Genomic DNA, 20370 nt, shown 5'->3' with positions numbered 1-20370 from the left:
TCTATTTAGATGATAATCACAAGTTAGTGTTCACATCCTTAAAAATTGAATAACAGATGTTTTGTTCAATTTCTTCAAATATTTAGAACAACCTGGGAACAGTATATCTAACATATATGTTCCTGGAAAACTTCACATTAGTCCGTGCTCACTTTTCATTTTTTTTTAAGAAATGGATGCTTGTAACATATTTAATTTGCTCATTCAGTTTAAACATGGAAGTAATATTGTTTGAATATTACTTCCATGGTTTAAATGATGACTTTTTGAGAACGTTGCATGGCGAAGTTTCCATAAATTTCCTTTTTTAAGTGAAGAATTCATCTGTTGATATATACTGTGAACGTTTTGTGTATATTCATATGCGGACCCAGGGGGTCTAGTCCGCCCCCTTTCGTGGGAACAATTTGGTTGATTATATAGGGAATCACTGAAGCATGACTCGACCCCCCCGGCTCATTTTTAATTAAGACTTGTATGACTTGTATATATGACGGTGCATTACGTTTGCGCGCATTACCATTACATTTGTGAGCAAAAATCATTACGTTTGCGCACAGCTTTTGATAACATTTGCGTGCATTTATTTGGCAGGTAACTACAGGTAATAGTACTTATTTATTTATTAATTTATTCAATTATTTACTAGTACAAATACCCTTTCCGTTAGTCTTACTCTGAGTCCCCTACACACCAACGAGGAAGTGGAACCCAAGTGGGATTTCAAGCAGAATAAGTCCGTTTTATTATATTCTGTCAGTATGGAAAGTAAATCCATCGTATACTATAAATGATTTTTACCCGGTTTGTAATTTTTTGGCCCGATTTAAAAAACATAACAAAATAGGGCCAATTTTAACCCTTCGTGAACCTTCTCCTTTGTGACGATGACCCTCGGCGACTGAGCTCGGCGATATTTGATCTTTCAACGTTCACGTCTCCATTAAATCGGAATAGATCTACTCGTGTTCCGTGCGACAATTTCTATTGCATTTTTTTTTAAACATACCCTGAAGACCCTCAATGGTTTCAATGTTTTTCTATTATCTGCTTCAGTGAAGACACCAATGGATAGATCGTATGTAAATTAGCCACGTGTAAGTGATTTGTTGGACTTCATCTTACTTTTATATCAAAATATACGTTACTTTAGTGTTTTGCAAATCACCTGTTATTGTCTCTCTAAGACTATCAAAAATTCTTCTTTTTTTTGTTTTAAAAATATGTCTTCTTTTAATCTTTATAATATGTCTCGTGAAATAGTTGCAGACGAAAATTATACTCCAAGGTTTTAAAAACGTTTGAATCGACGCGTTCTAAAGAGCTTTTACAAGCGCTTCAATCACCTGATCACTGCACGAGCATTCTGCTTCTGATTCTGCATTTGAAATGTTTCAGTGTAATCCTTGCGAATTTTCAACAGAAAAACAGAGCAATTACTACAAACATCTAGAAACAAAAAAGCATAAAGATGTAATAGGTTTATTGCAGTTTTGTGAAGAAGAACAAAGTACAGAGACAAATGATGTGTGGCAAGAGAACTTCAACATTGACAGTGAAAGTGCAACTAAACAGGAACTCGATGACTCAGAGATTTTTACAGACGACTACTTCCCTTTCGCCAACAGGCTAGAGCTACTGCTCTACGTGTTACGTGGATCAAAATATCACTGTATAGTAAGCGCTTTTATAATCATATATATTGCAATCTTCAATCTTGCAATCATGGTGTCCGGTAGTCCAAATAGTTATGACGTCTTGAAAGGCTATTATATTTTTTTTCTTTGACGCCTTACATCGATGTAAGGCGTCAAAGAAAAAAAATATAATAGCCTTTCAAGACGTCATAATTATTTGGACTAGGTGTCCGGTCAAGCAAATTAGTATCAATCCCGGGGGGGTTACTGACTATCCTTTTGGCTATAACTGTGCCGACAGCACTTGCCAAATCATACCCTGTTCTAACTAGAAAACATTGAAAAATATACCCTGTTCTAAACAGATATATTGAAAAACATACCCTGTTCTAGACACACCCAAGAAAATGTAAAATAGATGCTGTTCTAGACCCGGGACCGGGTTCTAGACTGTATCTTAAACAGTTAAATAAGCGATCCTGTTCTAGACAAATACTTTGTTTAAAAAAAGACCCTGTTCTCACCAGCAGGGCATGAAAAAGCGACCTTGTTCTAACCAGCAGGACATGAAAAGGGACCCTGTTCTAACCAGCAGGGCATGAAAAAGTGACCCTGTTTTGCGGCACACTCGTACCACTAAAAATATAGGAAGTAAACCCCCCCCCCCGGGTATCAATTTCCAAAAATACACTTTATATGGATGCATAAAAATATGAAAAAATCTTGCACTGAAGTTTCTTTATGATATATAAATGCATTTCACATGTTTCAAGAATTGGATAAATATTATTTTTCACCAGTAATTCGTTTCATATGACTTTAAGAAGATGTGGTATGATTGCCAATGAGACTATGAAATCATCCTGATAGTGATAATTAAATGACAACAACTACATGTCTATGCACAACCTTCAACTATGAGTAAAACTAATGCATCAAAGTAAGCTATATCATGATAGAAGGCCCAGAAATGACAAATAATAAACAATAGAAAAAAGAAAATTAATGGCCTGATTTAATTTATACTGTACAAAATATTAAAAATGAAAAACAAATATGATGTATAATTTAACAGCCAAAAAAGATGACTACTAAAATTGTGAACTACATGCATGCAGACTTCCACATACAGGAAGTTGTTGGTTAACCAAACCCTTCGCCAAACCTGGAACAATGGTGTACATTGCAACTCTTTCTATTTTTAGGATCAAGAACTTTTTAAGTTTATTTTACACATAATCAGAGTAGTAGTTGAAGACAATATAAAGAGTATTCCTCCATTCCATAAGATATGGAATCTTGACATTGAAGGATTAGAACTTAAACCATCAGTGGTAAGATACATGTAATCTAGCTGTTTTGACAAATTTGCTATTTTTAGAATACTTTTAATTGAAAATGGATAGTAATGAAATTTTCCCTACAAATGTATGTATGTTATAATGTACAATGTATTACTTATTTAAAAAAAATTGCCATGATTTTACCACTACAAATTTTAGATGAACATCGAAAAGTCAGAAAGAAAAAATTCCATAGCACAATCACAAATTGCTAATATGACCATGCAAAATTTTCAACAAAAAACCAGAAAATTATGATACTAAGAATTTCAGAGAACTTTTCAATATCTTACAAAGCTGTAAGATGAATATAATTATGCCATATTTGTCATTTTTTTTGGTTTATTGCTTTGTGCATGAATTGTGCAGTTAAGTTTCCTTGTTTGAATTATAATAATGGATAGATTATAAAATGATAGGGTTTGGAAATTAATATAGGGACCAGGAGAGGCAATTTATATTATTATACCTTACATATATTACAAACAATTCTATTGGGTAACACCTTATCATGTGACATGGAATAATTCAGTTAATTTTCATTTAATTGCAAGGGAGGACAAATAATCCTTAAAATATACACCAGCGATGAATGACCCTATCATTCACCGGCGAATAACCTTTTGAGTGTCTAGATTTGCACTTGAGTTATCTCCCATGAAAATGACGTCACAGACGTAAATAAACAAAATGGCATTGTTCACGTTACACTGACAGCCTATCGAGAGACGAGGAAATAAGGCTTTGGACACGACTAGAGTGCCAGCAGCCAATGAAATCTCTTATAAACGGTCCTTTTCAGGGCCATCAATATTTAACAAAAAGATTCTACCTTTGTTGTACATTCGAGAAATTCCAGAACACAAATGTATTTTCAAACCTCAGCTTGTGTTTGTTATTAAAGAAGATAGTAAGTGTTCTAAATGCCCTTCCACTGTTAGTTCGGTATATCATAAAACAATTGTGGCCCTTAGAATCCATGAATATCCAAAATTGTCAACCCTTAAAAGTTATTTCACTTCGGGCTGCGCCCTCATTGAAATAACCTTCTTGTGTTGACAATTTTGGATATTCACCTTTTCAACGGGCCATAATTGTTTATTGTTTAAAGATAAACTTTAATGTTATTTCTTTCAGTCTTCTAATAAGGGTTTGGAAATTAATATAGGGACCAGGAGAGGCAATTTATATTGATTAAAGACAAACTTTAATGTTTTTCTTTCAGTCTTCTAATAAAGATACCGACAAAGACATCTTTTATATAAAGCCATCTAGTATAATTGAAATGCAGCTTTCAAAGAAAAACACAGCAATACAGTTACAAAGGTAGTTCATAATGTTATTTTTCTATTATTCTTTATACCAGCCTACCACTTAATTGTTTCATCAGCTTTAAGTTATTTAAGTGTTATCTTAAGTCTAAAAGAGAGGTGAAAGATACCAAAGGGACATTCAAACTCATGAGTCAAAGATAATGGCTATAATAGAAAAATACTCAACAGTCACAAACAATTTAATGGTTCTTTGAAATTTTTTATTTATTTATAGAAAAGAAAGTTAAGAATTTTAAAAATATTGAAATATGTACAGATTTTCTTTACAATTATCAAGATTTAGTTGGGCAAAGCTTGAAATGAAATACTGGTAAACTACCATGTAATATACCATTGCAAGTCTTGATATTTAGGTGTATCATAAGCAGGGGTCAAAATTGGCGCTGGTCTGGTGGACCGAGACCAGTAGAATTTGCGTTGGACCAGTAGATTTTGTCAGCTGGTGGTCCGGCGGACCAGTAGAAATTTGTCGATAAAACTCCGATTGCAACCCAAAATCGGTTTGTTTGCAAACAATTTTACCTGCAAAATCAATTACACTGTACTGGCGGTACTAAGTATTACAATTGATCAAGTTAATTAATATCGTGAGCGTCCTTCACAACAACACAAAATGTGGAAATTTTTGGAAGGACATCTCTACAAAAAAATAAAAAAGTGTCTTTCAAGAGGAAGATCGGAATAAAGTTTAAGAAATTGACAAAAGGAAACGTTAATATAAAAAATCCTTGGAAAAAGATCGCGAATTGTTAAATTATATAGTCGACCGCAATGTAGTGAATTAAATAACAAGTGAAAAATTTGTCCCGGCTATTCAAATGTGGCATTTCTGGGCAGCGCTCCAGACAACCCAGTCAGGCGCCCTATGGTCGTCGTGATGATTGTGATGACATGGAAGACAATGTTGACATTTTTTCTGTTCTTGATACTGATTTTGATAAAGAAAATCATTTAGATTATCAAAACCATTATCAAAATCAGGATGGAGACTCTCTCTTTTTCTTGTCTAACATATGTAAAAGAAAGCACGAAAATAAAAGTAAATACCTATCATTTATATTAGTGTTTGTCAAATTAATGTCATTTTTGCAGGACCAGTAGATTTGCACCGGGACCAGTAGATTATTCAGTCCACTGGTCCGGCTGGCCAGTATACATAAAAGCTTAAATTCGACCCCTGATCATAAGCCAAAGATCAAGACTTAGTGACTACCATGTACTTCATCAATAATTAAAACATCCTATACCCAATGCTCAAGCCCAAATTTGGGTTATATCATCAGGTCACATGTTTTCTGTATCATGTCAAAAAGTTTACCGTATCATGTCAAAATGTTTACCGTAACATGTCAAAATGTTAACTGTAACATGTACATTAGCTTAATAAAGATTAGGTACTGTAACATGTGTAACCATTGAACATCCCATCGGGATTTTTCACTGACAGGGATAATTGAACCTGTTTAGATATCAACAAGATTCATATTTATCCACCTGATATATATCTGATCTACCTGATAACTGTACCGCCAATTAACGGAACAGCCTGTTTACTGAACAGCTCAGGTTAACTCTGAACCACCGGTTATCACAGTTACTGTATCTTTATTAAAAGGGTGCAAACATTAATCTTCCATTCCTCCTCTGATGATGGCCCCTTTATAATAACATTTTTTTTCTTTCAAAAATAGATTTCCCAGACAAAGCAACTTTTTTGAAGGTCAAAGTAGTGGAAGCAAGTGGAAGACTGAAATAAAGTCTTTGATGGCAAAAAATTCATCTTCAGAAAGAATATATATTGGTGACAACGTTCAGAATGGCACAAATGGAGAGTGTGGGACTGTTGTTCAGTTTTTTTCCCAGGTAATAATGTAGATTTAATGAAGAAATGTTATTTCCACTTCTGAGAGACCAAATGACACAGGAATAAGGTTATTTTAAGTCAATAAAGTACAGCTACTCTGACATGTTGTACGTTGTATAATTGAATTAAAATGTTATCATTGCATGTTAAGTGTAACAATTCTGAATATATATGAACGAAAGTTGTGGATCTTGCCTTAAACAAATAACACATTTTAAATTTAAACACATTATGTAAGAAAACCTTTGTTCACACATGTATCTAATATTTTTATAACTGTATATGACTTCTTTAGCTCAGATTCAGTCATCTGTTTAGACATGGCAACTACATCCTATATTGTCATTGACACTTATTATTATGTTTTTTAGGAATTTGAAAATACACATCAAGTATATGCATCTGTAAAGTGTGAAAGGTTGGTATAAACACTACAAATGTAAAGAGAAATAAAATAATGAACTGGTATACATTCATTTTGTGTACATTATAAAAGTTGAAGACAGCAATTGAACATCATTAAATGCTGTTTTTTCTTCTTAAAATTACAGTGCATGGTTATTTCAATGTGTAGCAGGAATTTATCTTGCTATCAAACCAGTGAATCTGCATTTTTTTTTAAATTATTAACATTGAACAGATTGAAAATATAATATTGAATAAATACAACATGCACTCATGCAGTTTTTTATACGCCTGTCAATTTTTGACGGGACGTATTATGGTATACAAATGTCCGGTGTCCGTCCGTCTGTCTGTCCGGCGTAAACATGTAGCACCGTAACTTGAGAATGACTTATCCAAATTTCATGAAACTTAACATAGTTGTTTCTTTTGATGGTCAAACGATCTGTATACTTTTTGGTGAAAATAAGATTAAAACTTTTTGAGTTACAGGACTTAGCAACTAAAACAGGTGTGTGTTTTTTTCACATGTCACGCCGTATCTCAAAAACAGTTTATCATTATTGCTTAAAACTTTACACACTTCTTAGTTATATTTACCTTAAGATCTGTATACTTTTTGGTGATATTCAAAATTTTATTTTTGAGTTATTGAGTATTTTGTAAAAAAAGGGGGAGGGGTTTTTCACATGTCGCGCCGTATCTCAAAAACGATTTATGATTATTGCTTAAAATTTTACACACTTCTTAGTTATATTAATCTAAAGATCTGTGTAATTTATTGGTTTTGATTCAAAATTTTATTTTAGAGATATTGAGTTTTTTGTAAAAAAAAAGGGGGGTTTTCGCATGTCACGCCGTATGTCAGAAACTATTTATGCTTATTGCATAAAAATTCACACACAAGAGGACGGGCGTATCATGCGCTCATGGCGCAGCTGTTTATTTTAGTTGATATATGCACATTCATCTACATGAAGGATATTTTTTTACTCAGGTAGTGATGGGATTTCTCTTTAATAGAAGAAATTAAAAGGTCCCAGTGAATAAAAATAACTGAGAAAATAGGACAAGTGAAGTTAAAAATGTTTAAATCCAATTATCAATAGGGGAGATCTCTGTAAATAGTTTCATTTAAGAATTGAATGCTTCTTTTTGTAAATTTATTGGGGTGTAAAAGTAAATCATTGGGGTGTAAAAGTAAATTCATTGGGGTGTAAAAGCTTTGACCGAAGTACATTTTGTATGAAGCGTGGAAGCGCTTCATTCTAAAAATGTGCGCATGGTCAACGCTTTTACAACCATATGAAATTAGTAAAAGAAGCATTCAATATTTATAATTACATTTTTTCGCTATGACAATGGACAATCTATTTTTATCATTTCTTTAAATAACCTGTGCACTTTTTTGGGATAGCACGTGTCAATATGAACTTTTGGGCTATGAAGGTGAATTCTAGTATGACGAACAAGCGTTGTTATCCAATCAAAATAACGGATTCTTCTGAAACATACATGTAATGTAATCATTTGGTTCACATTAAAACTTCTGAAATTAAGTTACTAATTCAAACTCACCATATCTAGATGTAAAAATTAAATCATATACAAAAATTTCAGCAGTACAAGTAATAGATATTTTCAGGAAATGTTTATTATGTTTGTATTTTTTGGTAACTGTGAGTTTTAATATAATTGTAATCTCTATTTGTAGTACAAGAAATATATCTGTGATAGCAAATGATCTGTTGAAGTTGGACCAGACAAATGTGAGTTTGTTATAAAAAAATATTATGAGCTACTAGATTAATACCTGTGTGTTTATATTTTGATGATGATGCGATCAAAATTAAATAACCCTGTATGAAATATTTCACACAGAATGAACACGGAATATAGTAGGAATATTGTGATGAATTCCTACCAGAAAAGAGTTATATTCCAGTCAGACTCCTGTAGGAATCCACACGGAAAGTTATAAGACGAAAAATTTAAATTAGCAGGAATTTCTTAGTAGGAATATTGTATATTCCTACCAGGAATATTTAAATTATTAGGAATAATTTGGCGGGAAAATAAAATTCCTACTAGAAAACCTGGTAGGAATTTTTCAAAATTCCACATAGAAAAAACATATTTTCTAGTAGGAATCTAAAAATATACAAAATGTAAGTGTATATTCACAAATACACAACTGGGTCAATCATTTAAGTTTGAATCTCAACAACAGAGAACAAAGGAAATGTCTGGAATAGATTTATTAAAAAAAAATGACTTTTGAAATGTATGAGGAAACTGTGATGTATTCAAGTTAGAAATTGTGTTATATATGTAGATGGACAAAAATGTTGATTAGATGAAATTAAAGAGTTATGAACTAATAATGAGGAAAGTTATGCACTGTTGTTGAATTAACTAATATATATTGGCAAACAGATAACAAATTTCATATTAAAAGTATAAAAATTACCTTCAATCAACATGAGCCATATTTTCTCATATTTCAATATTGTAGTTGTTTGATCCTTGCAGCGTTCTGTTCCAACACAACTTTTCATTCTTCTACCCTCCAACTTTTGAATTTGTGAACTGGAACTTGGTTGCATTCAACACAGCAAAATTTGTGTCATTAGCAAACAGGAATCCAGTTTAAGATAATTAAAAAGATTCCATGTAAAAACATTTTCTAGTAGGATTAAATAAATTCTGGTAGGAATCTTGTAGTAGGAAAATGAATAATCTAATCATATTTCCTGTCTAAATTCCCACTTAAGATTTTCAAAACAGAAAAAAATCCATACAGACTTTTAAAATTCCTGCTAGATGGTAGGATTTTGCTAGTGAGAAAATAAAAAAATCCAGTCAGAATTTTGTTCATTTTCCCTGTCCGTCTACTTTCTATACAGAATCTTTGATTCTAGGTAGATTCCTACTACATTCCTACTAGTGTCTAGGTGGAATCCTACTACTTATTTCATACGGGACACTACGTCTATATATAAGTAATTACTAAAACAAAAATTACCAATAAAATAAATTTTAAAAAAAGTATGCCACTAGTTTAAAAGAAAAACATATGTTCAGTCACTAATCATTATACAAAAAAGTAAGTACTTTAGCAGGGAAAGCAAAAACATTACTCATTAATCTGTTTGTCAAGTTGTTGAATGGTTATTTTTATGGAATCAAAAAGACATAATTATCTTCAGCAAGACAGATGACATGACAGATGAGATGAGGCAAATACATGAAACGTTATTTTTTTTCTCAAAAAATTTGAGAGAAAACTAGGTCAAAAATCAATTAAGTTTTTAGTGTATTTTGGATGATGTTTGTTTCACTTTCTATTATTCTTCACTAGGTGTATGAGGGTGATGATGTTGAAAGAGTACAAAATCTGATTGAGATGTCAAAAAAGCTAGACATGGACATATACACAGTTCCTATAAATATATTTGTAGATGACACAAGTGGTAACAGGTACATAGAGTATAAACATGCAAGAAATTGTAAAATTATTTAAATTTTAAAATAGTGATTTGATAACAGGTATCAATACCCCCAAAAGGGTTAGTGAAAGTTATTGTCATTGTGGATCGTTCTTTATCTATCATTAAATATGAAAATAAATCTTCTCTGATGAAACCACTGAACTAGTGTAAACCATATTTGTTTTTCGTAAATTGTTTTGTTATAAATTAAACATTTTGTTTTCTCAGTTGAATAGTGACATTTTTTCATGTGGGAAATACTGTATGGATTTTTTTCATTGTTGATCAACATGATCAAAGCTGTGTACACAAGCCTACAATTGCTTACATAAACTTCATTAGACTGTATAAGACAATTACTTATATAAACATTATACAGGTCAAAAAAATGGAACCCATTAAGTGTGTGGACTCTTCAGTTGGCAGGATTACCAACTTCTGAAAAGATGAAGAAATCATCACATCATTTCATTGGAGTAACAAAACCAGAAGACGGGTCATTCATTACACCTGTGGTGAATGATTTGAATGACATGTTTTAGTAAGTGTAAACATTAATTAGCAAAATAGAAAAAAAAATACTTTCAAGAAAAAGACTCTATGATGTGTTTATTTTTACAAGAGAGGGTCAGTGTAGAGCAACACCTGTAAGGTGGTAGTTGCTAATGGCTAGTACTTCATCTCTGTTTGATCAGATTTAGGTTGAACAGAGACAAACATTGAAAAGAACTCAATAACATGTCTAGCGGAGTCATCGATCTCTCGTTTGTGCATTGGGGTCTATTTAGGGGTATTTTAAGGGGCCTGAATAAGGGAAGGGTTAACTAGAACACTATGGGCCCGATCCCCACCTAAACCATATATATACTTGTATAGGACAATAAAACAAATCAATTGAAAAATATTAATTAATTTGCCTTAATCAATTCATTAAATAAATATACATGTTTAAATGATTTTACACTATTCATTTTTTGGGGCTCTTTATAGCTTGCTGTTCGGTGTGAGCCAAGGCTCTGTGTTGAAGACCGTACCTTGACCTATAATGGTTTCCTTTTATAAAATGTGATTTTGATGGAGAGTTGTCTCATTGGCACTCATACCACATCTTCCTATATCTATGTACAATGAATGCTTAATGTTTGTTCTTTCAAATTGTTTGCATTGATTTTTGGTTAACTGTCTATAGCGCTATGATTTATATCGCTTATTATCAGTGGTCCAATTGACAGTTATTTATATGGCGTCTAGACTAAAATACACAAGAAACGAAGCTACATATTATCGAGCTATTATATTGTTTATTTTAGAATTTTTATAATTTGGATAAATATTTTACATTGTTATAAATCAAATATGAGAATTTGAGTCAAATCAGAATACATGAAATCCCAAACTTGATCAATGTATTTAAATTTTAGTGAAGGAAAAGTAATGTATGATGCAGCTTACAATAAAAATGTTATTGTAACATCCCAAATAGCAGTTGGGTTAATGGACAACAGTATGGCCTCAGAATTTTGTCACCACATGGGTGCTGCATCTAAAGAAAACTGTAGATTTTGCAGGGTAAGACAATTAATGATAAATATTATCACTGATAAATAGTATCTGAGTCAACAATAGTCTCAGGTTTCCTTTTTTCCATTGCTGTGTAATATATTATAAAGGTTTATTGACATATGATAAATTGTTTTCTTTTTTTCTTCTGTTGAAATAAGCTAGGTCTACAGGACACAGTTTTAAATCTATGACTTATACAATATGAAATTCATGTCAATAGCTATAAACAGTTCCCAAAAGTTCATGAACACTGCTTACAGCTCTTTTGGATTACTTGTCCAAAAACTAAAATCCTCTTTTAGCCCTCATGGCCCTCACTTGGTAATTTCTGCCATCGTTCTTAAACTTTCACAAAATTCTTCTATGAAACTATTTAGCCAAATTGAACTTATCTTGGCAACAATCATTATTAGGGTGTCTTGTTTTAAGATATGTGTCTGATGACCCCCACCTGCCAACCAACATGTCCTACATGGCTGAAAATAGAACATAAGGGTAAAAAGCAAGTTTTGTTTATTATTTTGAAGCTGTTATAAATATTGAAAATCTGAAAGGGGCAAAAATGTTCAGAATGTTTAGCTCTACCAATTGTAAATATACGTCAAAACTTTTCTTGATATTTCACAAAATAGCACTGAAACTGACTGATTTGCATTAACAACCTGTTTAAATATTTATTATCTCCCCTTGAATTTGATCATTATCATTTCTTGCTGATAGAAATGACATTGCATTTAAGGAATAACAGTTCTGTAGTTGAAAAGTTGCCACCTTCAATTGTCCATTTGACGGTCGCAAATGTAGTTTTACTGGTGACGCGTAGCGGAGACAGTAAAACGGAGATTTGCGGCCTTCAAATCAAAATTAACGGTAGCAACTCTTTAACTACAGTACTGTTATTCCGATTCTAATACATTACAAAAAGAAATAATACAATAAAGCTTGAAAAAATGTATAAATTTGACATACAAAATAAATTCTGCGAAACTTCATGAATGATTTTGGCGCGAAGACGTCATGGCTAAACGTGACGTCATACAAATGAAAACTTACAAACTGGAGGTTATTACGTTACCTCTGCGATTCAAATTCGGATAAAATTACTTTAAAACAGTGAATTCGAGGTAGGTGTTGTTTTATTTTCGATGATATTAGTAATTGAACATTTATTGATTCAATCAATTCAAAATGGCGGGTCCCTCCTTAGTTACCCCTGGTCAACTGTGGATTTGATGGTAACTTTTAGCCAATGAAAAAAATTGTTACATAAAAATTGCATTAAACTTTATTAGCCATCAATGTTCCCAGTCTGCTAATTTATTCAGGTCCTATATTTGATGGTCTTGAATTGGATCACATTTTTTTTTTACAAAAACCCAATGACTAAAAATTAATCATATATATTTTATCTTGTTCCTTTTTTTGTCAGTATCGAAATAACCACTTACTTATTGGAGAATTAAGAACAAAAAATAAAACTGAGGAAATTCTAAAAGAGATTGAAAATAGTACAGAAACATCAACAATGACTGGGATAAAAAAGAAAATATTGGCTGAAGAAATGAACAAAGCTGCTCATTGGGATCCACACAGGTATGCATGACTTTATTATATATTATTATATATGGTGTGAAAGCATTATTAGAATTACAATATTATATAATCATTTTATAGTTATATATACAAGAAGCAAAAACAATTACATGCACTGAAAATTGAAACTTAGCTTTGGACATGCACACTTCATATATATTGTGATGCCCACACATACACAGGAATGTTGAGAATGCTGAGCTCTGCCAATTGTTTACATTACAAAAAATCTGAACTTTTTTTTTCAAATAATCACTGAACCATGAAAGTGAGGTTAAGGACAATGGACGTATGACAGGCAAAAGCTTATGAACATGAGGCATAAACAAAGTATGAAACATGCATGTCTTCCAACTTCTTAGATCATAAAGCTTTTAAAAAGTTAGTTGGCATCGCCGCCGCTGGATCACTATCCCTATGTCTAACTTTCTGAGACAGAAGTTGTGGATTACGGTAATGTTAACAATAAATCATAAGGTACAGGTGCAGGGTAGTTAATTTAAGAACCATATATATTTGTATTCTGTAAATTTGTTACACCTAAATCAAGATTCATTATTGATTTAATCAATAATTTATAATAAAACTGCAATAAAAATATTCTTACAATTGGTATCACATATGATATCAAGAAATCCACAGTTTTACTAAAGCTAAACAACCAGCTGCACTGTTTAATTATTGTTTTCTTTTTAATTATAATTTCAGGGACATTCCTCCAGATATGCTTCATTGCATATACTTAGGAGAAGTTGCAATCCTATTAAAATGTATGCTAGGCAACTGTACTGACCAGCAGAAGGTAATTGTGACTTGATATCTTTTGTTTTAATGCTAATCATTCTTTTAAATACTATAAAATTTATTTATGTAATAGTCTGATTTATTTCTTTTGGATGCCTACAATATAATTTTTTTTTCACAGGTCTATGTTCTAAGTAAAATTAATTAGTGTGATTCAAATTCTTAATCCTAATCTCAACACCAAGCTATGGTATCTATTGGTGCATTATAACCACAATTTTTTGAAGCATCAAATGTTTATTATTTCTATTGGGTCAAACACATAATGGCACATAATGTTGTTAAATTCTTTCATATGGAAAACATGTTATCATACTGACACATCTGCAACTTACATTTATGAAAGCAAGTTATAAATTATAAATGTAAAAATTAACTCAATTTTAATGATTATTGATCATAAGTTAATGTGTATATATAGGCTTTACTCATTGTTGAAGGCCGTACAGTGACCTATAGTTGTTTATTTTTGTGTCATTTGGTCTCTTGCGTAGAGTTGTCTCATTGGCAATCATACCACATCTTCTTTTTTATATTTATTAATTATTATTTACTGAACATACATTGAAATCAAATTGACATATACTATTGTCCATTAAAGAAACAAATTATGAAATATGAAATACATATTTGAACTTAACCATTGAGACTTTTGGACTGAGCTATGCAAATGTTAGAATAAGTTCAATACCGTAATGCATTCAGGGTAATATTTACAATAGCGTACACCAAAACGTTGTGATTGGTTTAAAACGTGATAAACAATAGAAATGCAACCAATGACGTAAATTTATTTTCATTTTGGTGTACGAACAATGAGATTACCCATAGTCCTCTAGATTCTGAAAAGGCGAATTTACAATATGTATTCCCTTTACTTTTAATGGATCCTGAGTAATTGTCTCTATTATTGGAAAATTGTAGAATACAGTTGTGAATTCCAGCTGATAAAAAGCCAGTTTATCTTTATGAAATGTTTATACATTGTATTTAAATTTATGAAGTGTTTTGTAACACAGCACACTTTAAGATCAATCTTTGATAAAACATTTTTGGTAAAGATTACATAATCAAAACCGTTTTGTTGCTGGCTAAGGATAGTTGAAGATAATTCTGGTTCTTTCTTACAGGAAAATTTACAGCTAACGTTAAATGCAGCTGACTGGAAGGGCTTTCATCACAAATGTGGAGAAAACTTTGTGAAATATCACAAATCAAGCCAAGGGAAAGACTTCAGGTCATTTGTAAGTGCCAACTCATTAAATTGCTGAATCCAAGAATTATATGTTTTATATAGAAATCTGGAATCAGTTGTGGATTGGTGATTTCAATTGAGTGTTACTTATTACTTAGCAATGCATGGGAAATTGCAGTTGAATCCAGAAACAGACCATGTAAAATATTGTGACTGTCATAATCATCACTTTGCATCTATCCATGAAACCTATGGCAAATAACATCTTACACATTTGGAACTGTATCATAGTAACAATTAATGTACGTTGAGGTTCCAATTAGGGTTAAAAAAACCATCTGATATACCCTTGCTTTTTTCCAGTTTTCCAGAATATATACTGTTATTGCTATTTTAAGAATTTTCCTTTGATCTTGTTGACTGATAATTTCCTTTCTCAGTGGAGTCGTCAGTGATATGAAAATAGAGTTGAGTGATGAAAATTATGGCTAGAAATTAAGGGAACATGTGCTGTTGTCCAGGAAATTAACAACATCTTCATAGGCTAAATAGCGATAAAGAGATTATCATTGGTCATCTCAACTCAATTGCTTATCTTACTTTCCCCGTCCAGCTGAAGCAAGAAAATCAATCTCTTGAGATGATCAACGATAATCTATAAATATCTCTTGTTTTTAATCCTATGATTAAAACTATATAGACATATTGTAATCTGTAACTATTTTAACTAATTGATCAACAAGTAAAATAGTGTTACCATATGCAGTATCTGTTTGAAATAATAAAAATACTGCATAAATGTATATTTAATATAGAGCATTTTTATTTCTAAATCTAGGTACAACTTGCACCCTTTACAGTTCATCACGCAGGATTTAGTAAAGAAATAGTAAAACTTTGGTGTCTATTGTCTGAGGTAGGTAAAACTAAAAGGTTTAACTATCTTACAAGTATCATAACTATTTATAAATTGTTTTATATTACATAAGCAAAAGGAAGCATTCTTAGGAAAATATTCTCATTTATACTGCAACTAGTTGCAATAAAGCAACACAGCTATAGTTTGTGCAATGTCAATTTCATCATGGAACACTTTCTCCACAATCAGTGGTTCATTAAGAGATGAAAATAAGTTGGACATTTGTGTTACAATTTGAAAAGCTATCATTGTATTAGTTTAAATTGCACCCTTCCCCAGTTTCTCAGCCTCATACAAAAAAGTTTATATTTTTCTGACATTGACCTTATATTGTTTATTTACTTCTTGCCAGAAAATTAGGCACTTATTGGCCTAGTTTTCTTTGTAGATAGATATAGGAAGATGTGGTATGAGTGCCAATGAGACAATAATTTAACTCTCTATCCAAGTAATAATTTATAAAAGTAAACCCTTATAGGTATACATTACATATGAAAACTAGCATATCATCTCTTGGTGTTTGTTGCTAAACAATAGTTTAGTTATGCAGTATACAGTAAAGTTTGATGTTTGCTTAACACATAATTTACTATTTCAATGAGTACTTACTGTGACACAAATTATTATTTAAATAACCTATGTATGAGCTTTCCATACTTTTTTTTTCGTGCTTAAAGATACTGATTTTATATTTGATTTAAAGTTTTGCATTTAGTTCTGGTTCTAAAAGTTACAGAATTATGGTCTCTGGTGTTATAGTAATGTGTTTTAATCTCACCTGGCTCAATGGGCCAAGTGACCTTTCTTCTCATCACTTGGCATCTGTCGTCCGTTGTCTTAACTTTTACAAAAATCTTTTCCTCGGAAACTATTGGGCCAAATTGAACCAAACTTGTCCACAATCATCCTTGGGGTAACTTATTTTAAAAAATGTGTCCGATGACCCGGCCAACCAACCGAGATGGTCGCCATGGCTAAAAATAGAACATAGGGGTAAAATGTAGATTTTGGCTTATATCTCTGAAACCAAAGCATTTAGAGCAAATTAGACTCATCAGTAATGCTCAGACCAAAATAAGTAAAAAGCAAAACAAGTACAAAGCTGAAGAGCATTGAGGACCCAAAATTCTAAAAAGTTGTGGCAAATACGGCTAAGGTAATCTATGCCTGGGATAAGAAAATACTTCGTATTTCAAATAATTCATACTTTTTCATACAATTAATTTAAACATATGACCATATAATTAATATTCATGTCAGCACTGGGTTTGTGGTTCATTAGTAATTATTATTATATTTATATTTTCAGATTGTTCAGTTGAGTAACAAAATGAAATTGCTGGAATCGGAACTCACTAGGCTGGGTGATCTGCAGTACCAATTTAATGAAAACATTTACAAGCAGTTTCCAGAAACATTGAAAAAACAGAAAATACACCATAATCTTCATACTGAGCAACAAATCAGACTTCATGGGGTCCCTATAGGTTATACTACTGGTAAAAGTTAATAAATGTTATTTTTATACACCTAGCTGTTGATTATTTGTTAATTTGCTATTCAAGATGTTTGGATTTTTTAGTACTAATTTATCAGTTGATTTTTTTTTTAAAACAAACTACAATTTGGTTGAATTTTAACAGGATTGATATTCCAGCATATAAAAGCATGTAGTCAAGTAATTGTTAAAACGATTTTCAAATTGAAAAAATTCAAAATTGAGAAAAGTAAAAAAAAAATATCCGGAATTGTTGAAAGACATGTTCAAGATGAAGAGACAAAAAGACAACTCAGACCACACAGAATTGTAAAAATTAAGAACTGAATGTTATATAATGCAACTTATTAATTTGACATATTTTTCAATTTACCTACAATTGTATAATTATTTTTTTTTATTTTAGAGACAGGGGAAAGCTGGTGTGGTATAGTCAAACATTTTCAGAGCATTACAAACCACCACAATGCCAACAAAGACACAGCTTTGAAGTTAGCTCATGTTGAGGAAGTTTGCCATATCATTGACAGTGGGACATGGTTTTCAAATGGGAAAAGGTATAGGACAGCATTTATCATGTGATAATTCTTATATGATTTGCATATTTGGGAATACATTGATATGATTAGTCGAGAAAACTTCGAGAAGTTGTTCTTAATGTTGTTTTTTTTCCGATAGACGACATTGACCTAACTTCTTTTCATAACCAATGTAAACAAGATGGTGGCAATGATAACACAATCTGGAACGAGGTTAACAAAATCTATTTTCACTTAGCATTAATCGTTAAATCAAAAAATAAACACAAAACATTTTTTTGAATGGTAATAAGAGTTTTTGTAGTTTATTCTTTATCAGATAGCAAATTCACGAAGTACATATATTTTAGTTTACCATCATATATATTCTTGCGCTAGGCTTATTCAATTTCACAAAAATACAATTTACGTGTGATATGGGTTATGAGTATGGTTAAATGTATTCCTTATCTCCAATTCTAAAGAATTTTATCGCACGGCGGGTAAATTATCACGTTTTGATTGGATTTTACTAACCCTCTATGGATCGGTAGGGGTCAGTAGCAAACCATATAACTTATAATAAGGAGTAAACACCTTTTAAAGGAATTTATTGGTGTAGAAACTGGACCAAGTCACTCACAAACTTCGGACTTTTATTTGTTTGTGAGTGAATTGATCGAGTTTATACAGGGGAACTAAAAGTAATATATTTTTTTACAGAGTTCAACCTGCACAACAGACAATTGAAGAGATAAATCATCCACGGATTCAAACTTTTGTAATGGGAAATAGGACACAGAAAGAAGATGGTAGGATTTTAGTTTTGGATACAATAATTTTTTTTTAAAGTTGCTACAAGCTTTGAATGAAGTTGCAGAGGGTATCATGTTTTTGACCCGTTGTCTGTCCTTCTGTCAGTCTATCAGTCCTGTTCTTGTCATCGCAACTCCTCTAAACCACACACCAGAATTTCATGAAACTGGTAGATAATAAAGACATACTTTGAAGGTGTGCATATTGACAAGAAATTGATTCAATTTTTTTTTCTAGGAGTAATGCCCCTTTGAACTTATTTGCCTCAATATACTTCTGCAACAGTTTGTCATCGCAGCTCCTCTGAAACTGCACAACAGAACACCCTGTTGATATCTGTTGGGCTGTTAATGTATGATAAGACACCTAATTGCAGGATAAATTTATAAACCAAAACACTGAAAGCTAAAGTTTTAGGCATTATGACTTCCCACAAGAAACTGGGAGTTGAAATCAGATGCTATAGAATTGTAAGCCTATTCTCCTTAACTAATGGCACCTGTAATGTTAAACAATTAAAAGTCAAATCATTAGAAGTCAAAGTCTAGTATTTTAATGAGTCAATAAATAAGTTAAAAAGGAAGAATGTAAGGAAATATATGTTCAGCTGTTCTTGAAACACTTAACACCATTTTCTATACAATAAAACTGAATTCTTAAATAATTTAGCAGATATCACTTAAATGTATTATAGTCTTCTTAAATAAATTGACATTTTACAATTTTTATTAGAACAAATTATAGAAGTGAAAAGAAATGTAGGAGACGAAATCAGAAACATGAAAAGGAAGGATGGAAGTAAATTAAACATTGGAGAAACTGTTTATTTTAAATTAGATGACCATGTAAGTATGCCATTTTTTTTATTCCAGACAAGTTTGTTCACTGTGATTTTCTCACATGCTTTTATCATGATAGATAGACAATAATAGTGCATTGACTTGACATTTCAACGATATAAGGATGAGGCTTAGAAACAGGTAAATGCGAGGCTCTGCAATCTAGAAAAAAACATTTTCAATTGTTGTTTAATGTGTTAATATTATTTATTTGATTCAAATATTGTGAAAAATCGCCCTTTAAAAGGCCTCATATCAGGCGGAGAAATATACAACACAGTGAACTGTACATTACCTGTTGAAACCCTCAATCGATGGTGGACAAATTTGTTTGAGTATGGACTAAATTATCAACTATACATAAATCATTTATAGATTTCAAACAAATATTATTAACAAATGAAATATGTTTTTCCAAAATATGTAAAAGAAATAATTAAGTTTGAGTCGTTCCACTCATCATTGTTACATTGGAAACAAGAACAGGTTGAAGAGGTAAATATTTATGAGGAAAAGTGATATCAGGTCAGTGACGGTATGTGACAAAGAAA

The 20370-nt window shown here is 31.7% G+C and overlaps 1 protein-coding gene across 1 annotated transcript; it reads left to right on the top strand.

Annotated features, from left to right (window-relative positions):
- The first annotated feature begins 1463 nt into the window (after positions 1-1463).
- LOC127710330 (uncharacterized) lies at positions 1464-19014 on the top strand. The gene is made up of 16 exons (XM_052216127.1): positions 1464-1677; positions 2843-2971; positions 4206-4306; positions 6006-6177; positions 6550-6596; positions 8298-8352; positions 9945-10063; positions 10454-10615; positions 11496-11643; positions 13067-13230; positions 13939-14032; positions 15165-15278; positions 16068-16145; positions 17458-17647; positions 18053-18203; positions 18888-19014. The coding sequence occupies exons 3-16, from the start codon at positions 4266-4268 to the stop codon at positions 19012-19014; spliced, it is 1662 nt and encodes a 553-aa protein (XP_052072087.1). The 5' UTR covers positions 1464-1677; positions 2843-2971; positions 4206-4265.
- Positions 19015-20370: the final 1356 nt, after the last annotated feature.

Source organism: Mytilus californianus, unplaced genomic scaffold, assembly GCF_021869535.1.
Source record: "Mytilus californianus isolate M0D057914Y unplaced genomic scaffold, xbMytCali1.0.p SCAF_71, whole genome shotgun sequence".
Lineage (NCBI taxonomy): Eukaryota > Metazoa > Mollusca > Bivalvia > Mytilida > Mytilidae > Mytilus > Mytilus californianus.
The sequence above is the reverse complement of the archived record's forward strand: the minus strand, read 5'-3'. Positions and strand labels throughout refer to the sequence as shown.

What these genes read in the sequence shown, in the direction of transcription:
- LOC127710330 (XM_052216127.1), top strand. Translation starts at nt 4,266, where the DNA reads ATGCAGCTTTCAAAGAAAAACACAGCAATACAGTTACAAAG. An exon ending in GATGACACAAGTGGTAACAG is followed by an intron (nt 10,064 to 10,453) that starts GTACATAGAGTA and finishes AACATTATACAG; the next exon opens with GTCAAAAAAATGGAACCCAT. An exon ending in GATTTGAATGACATGTTTTA is followed by an intron (nt 10,616 to 11,495) that starts GTAAGTGTAAAC and finishes TTTAAATTTTAG; the next exon opens with TGAAGGAAAAGTAATGTATG.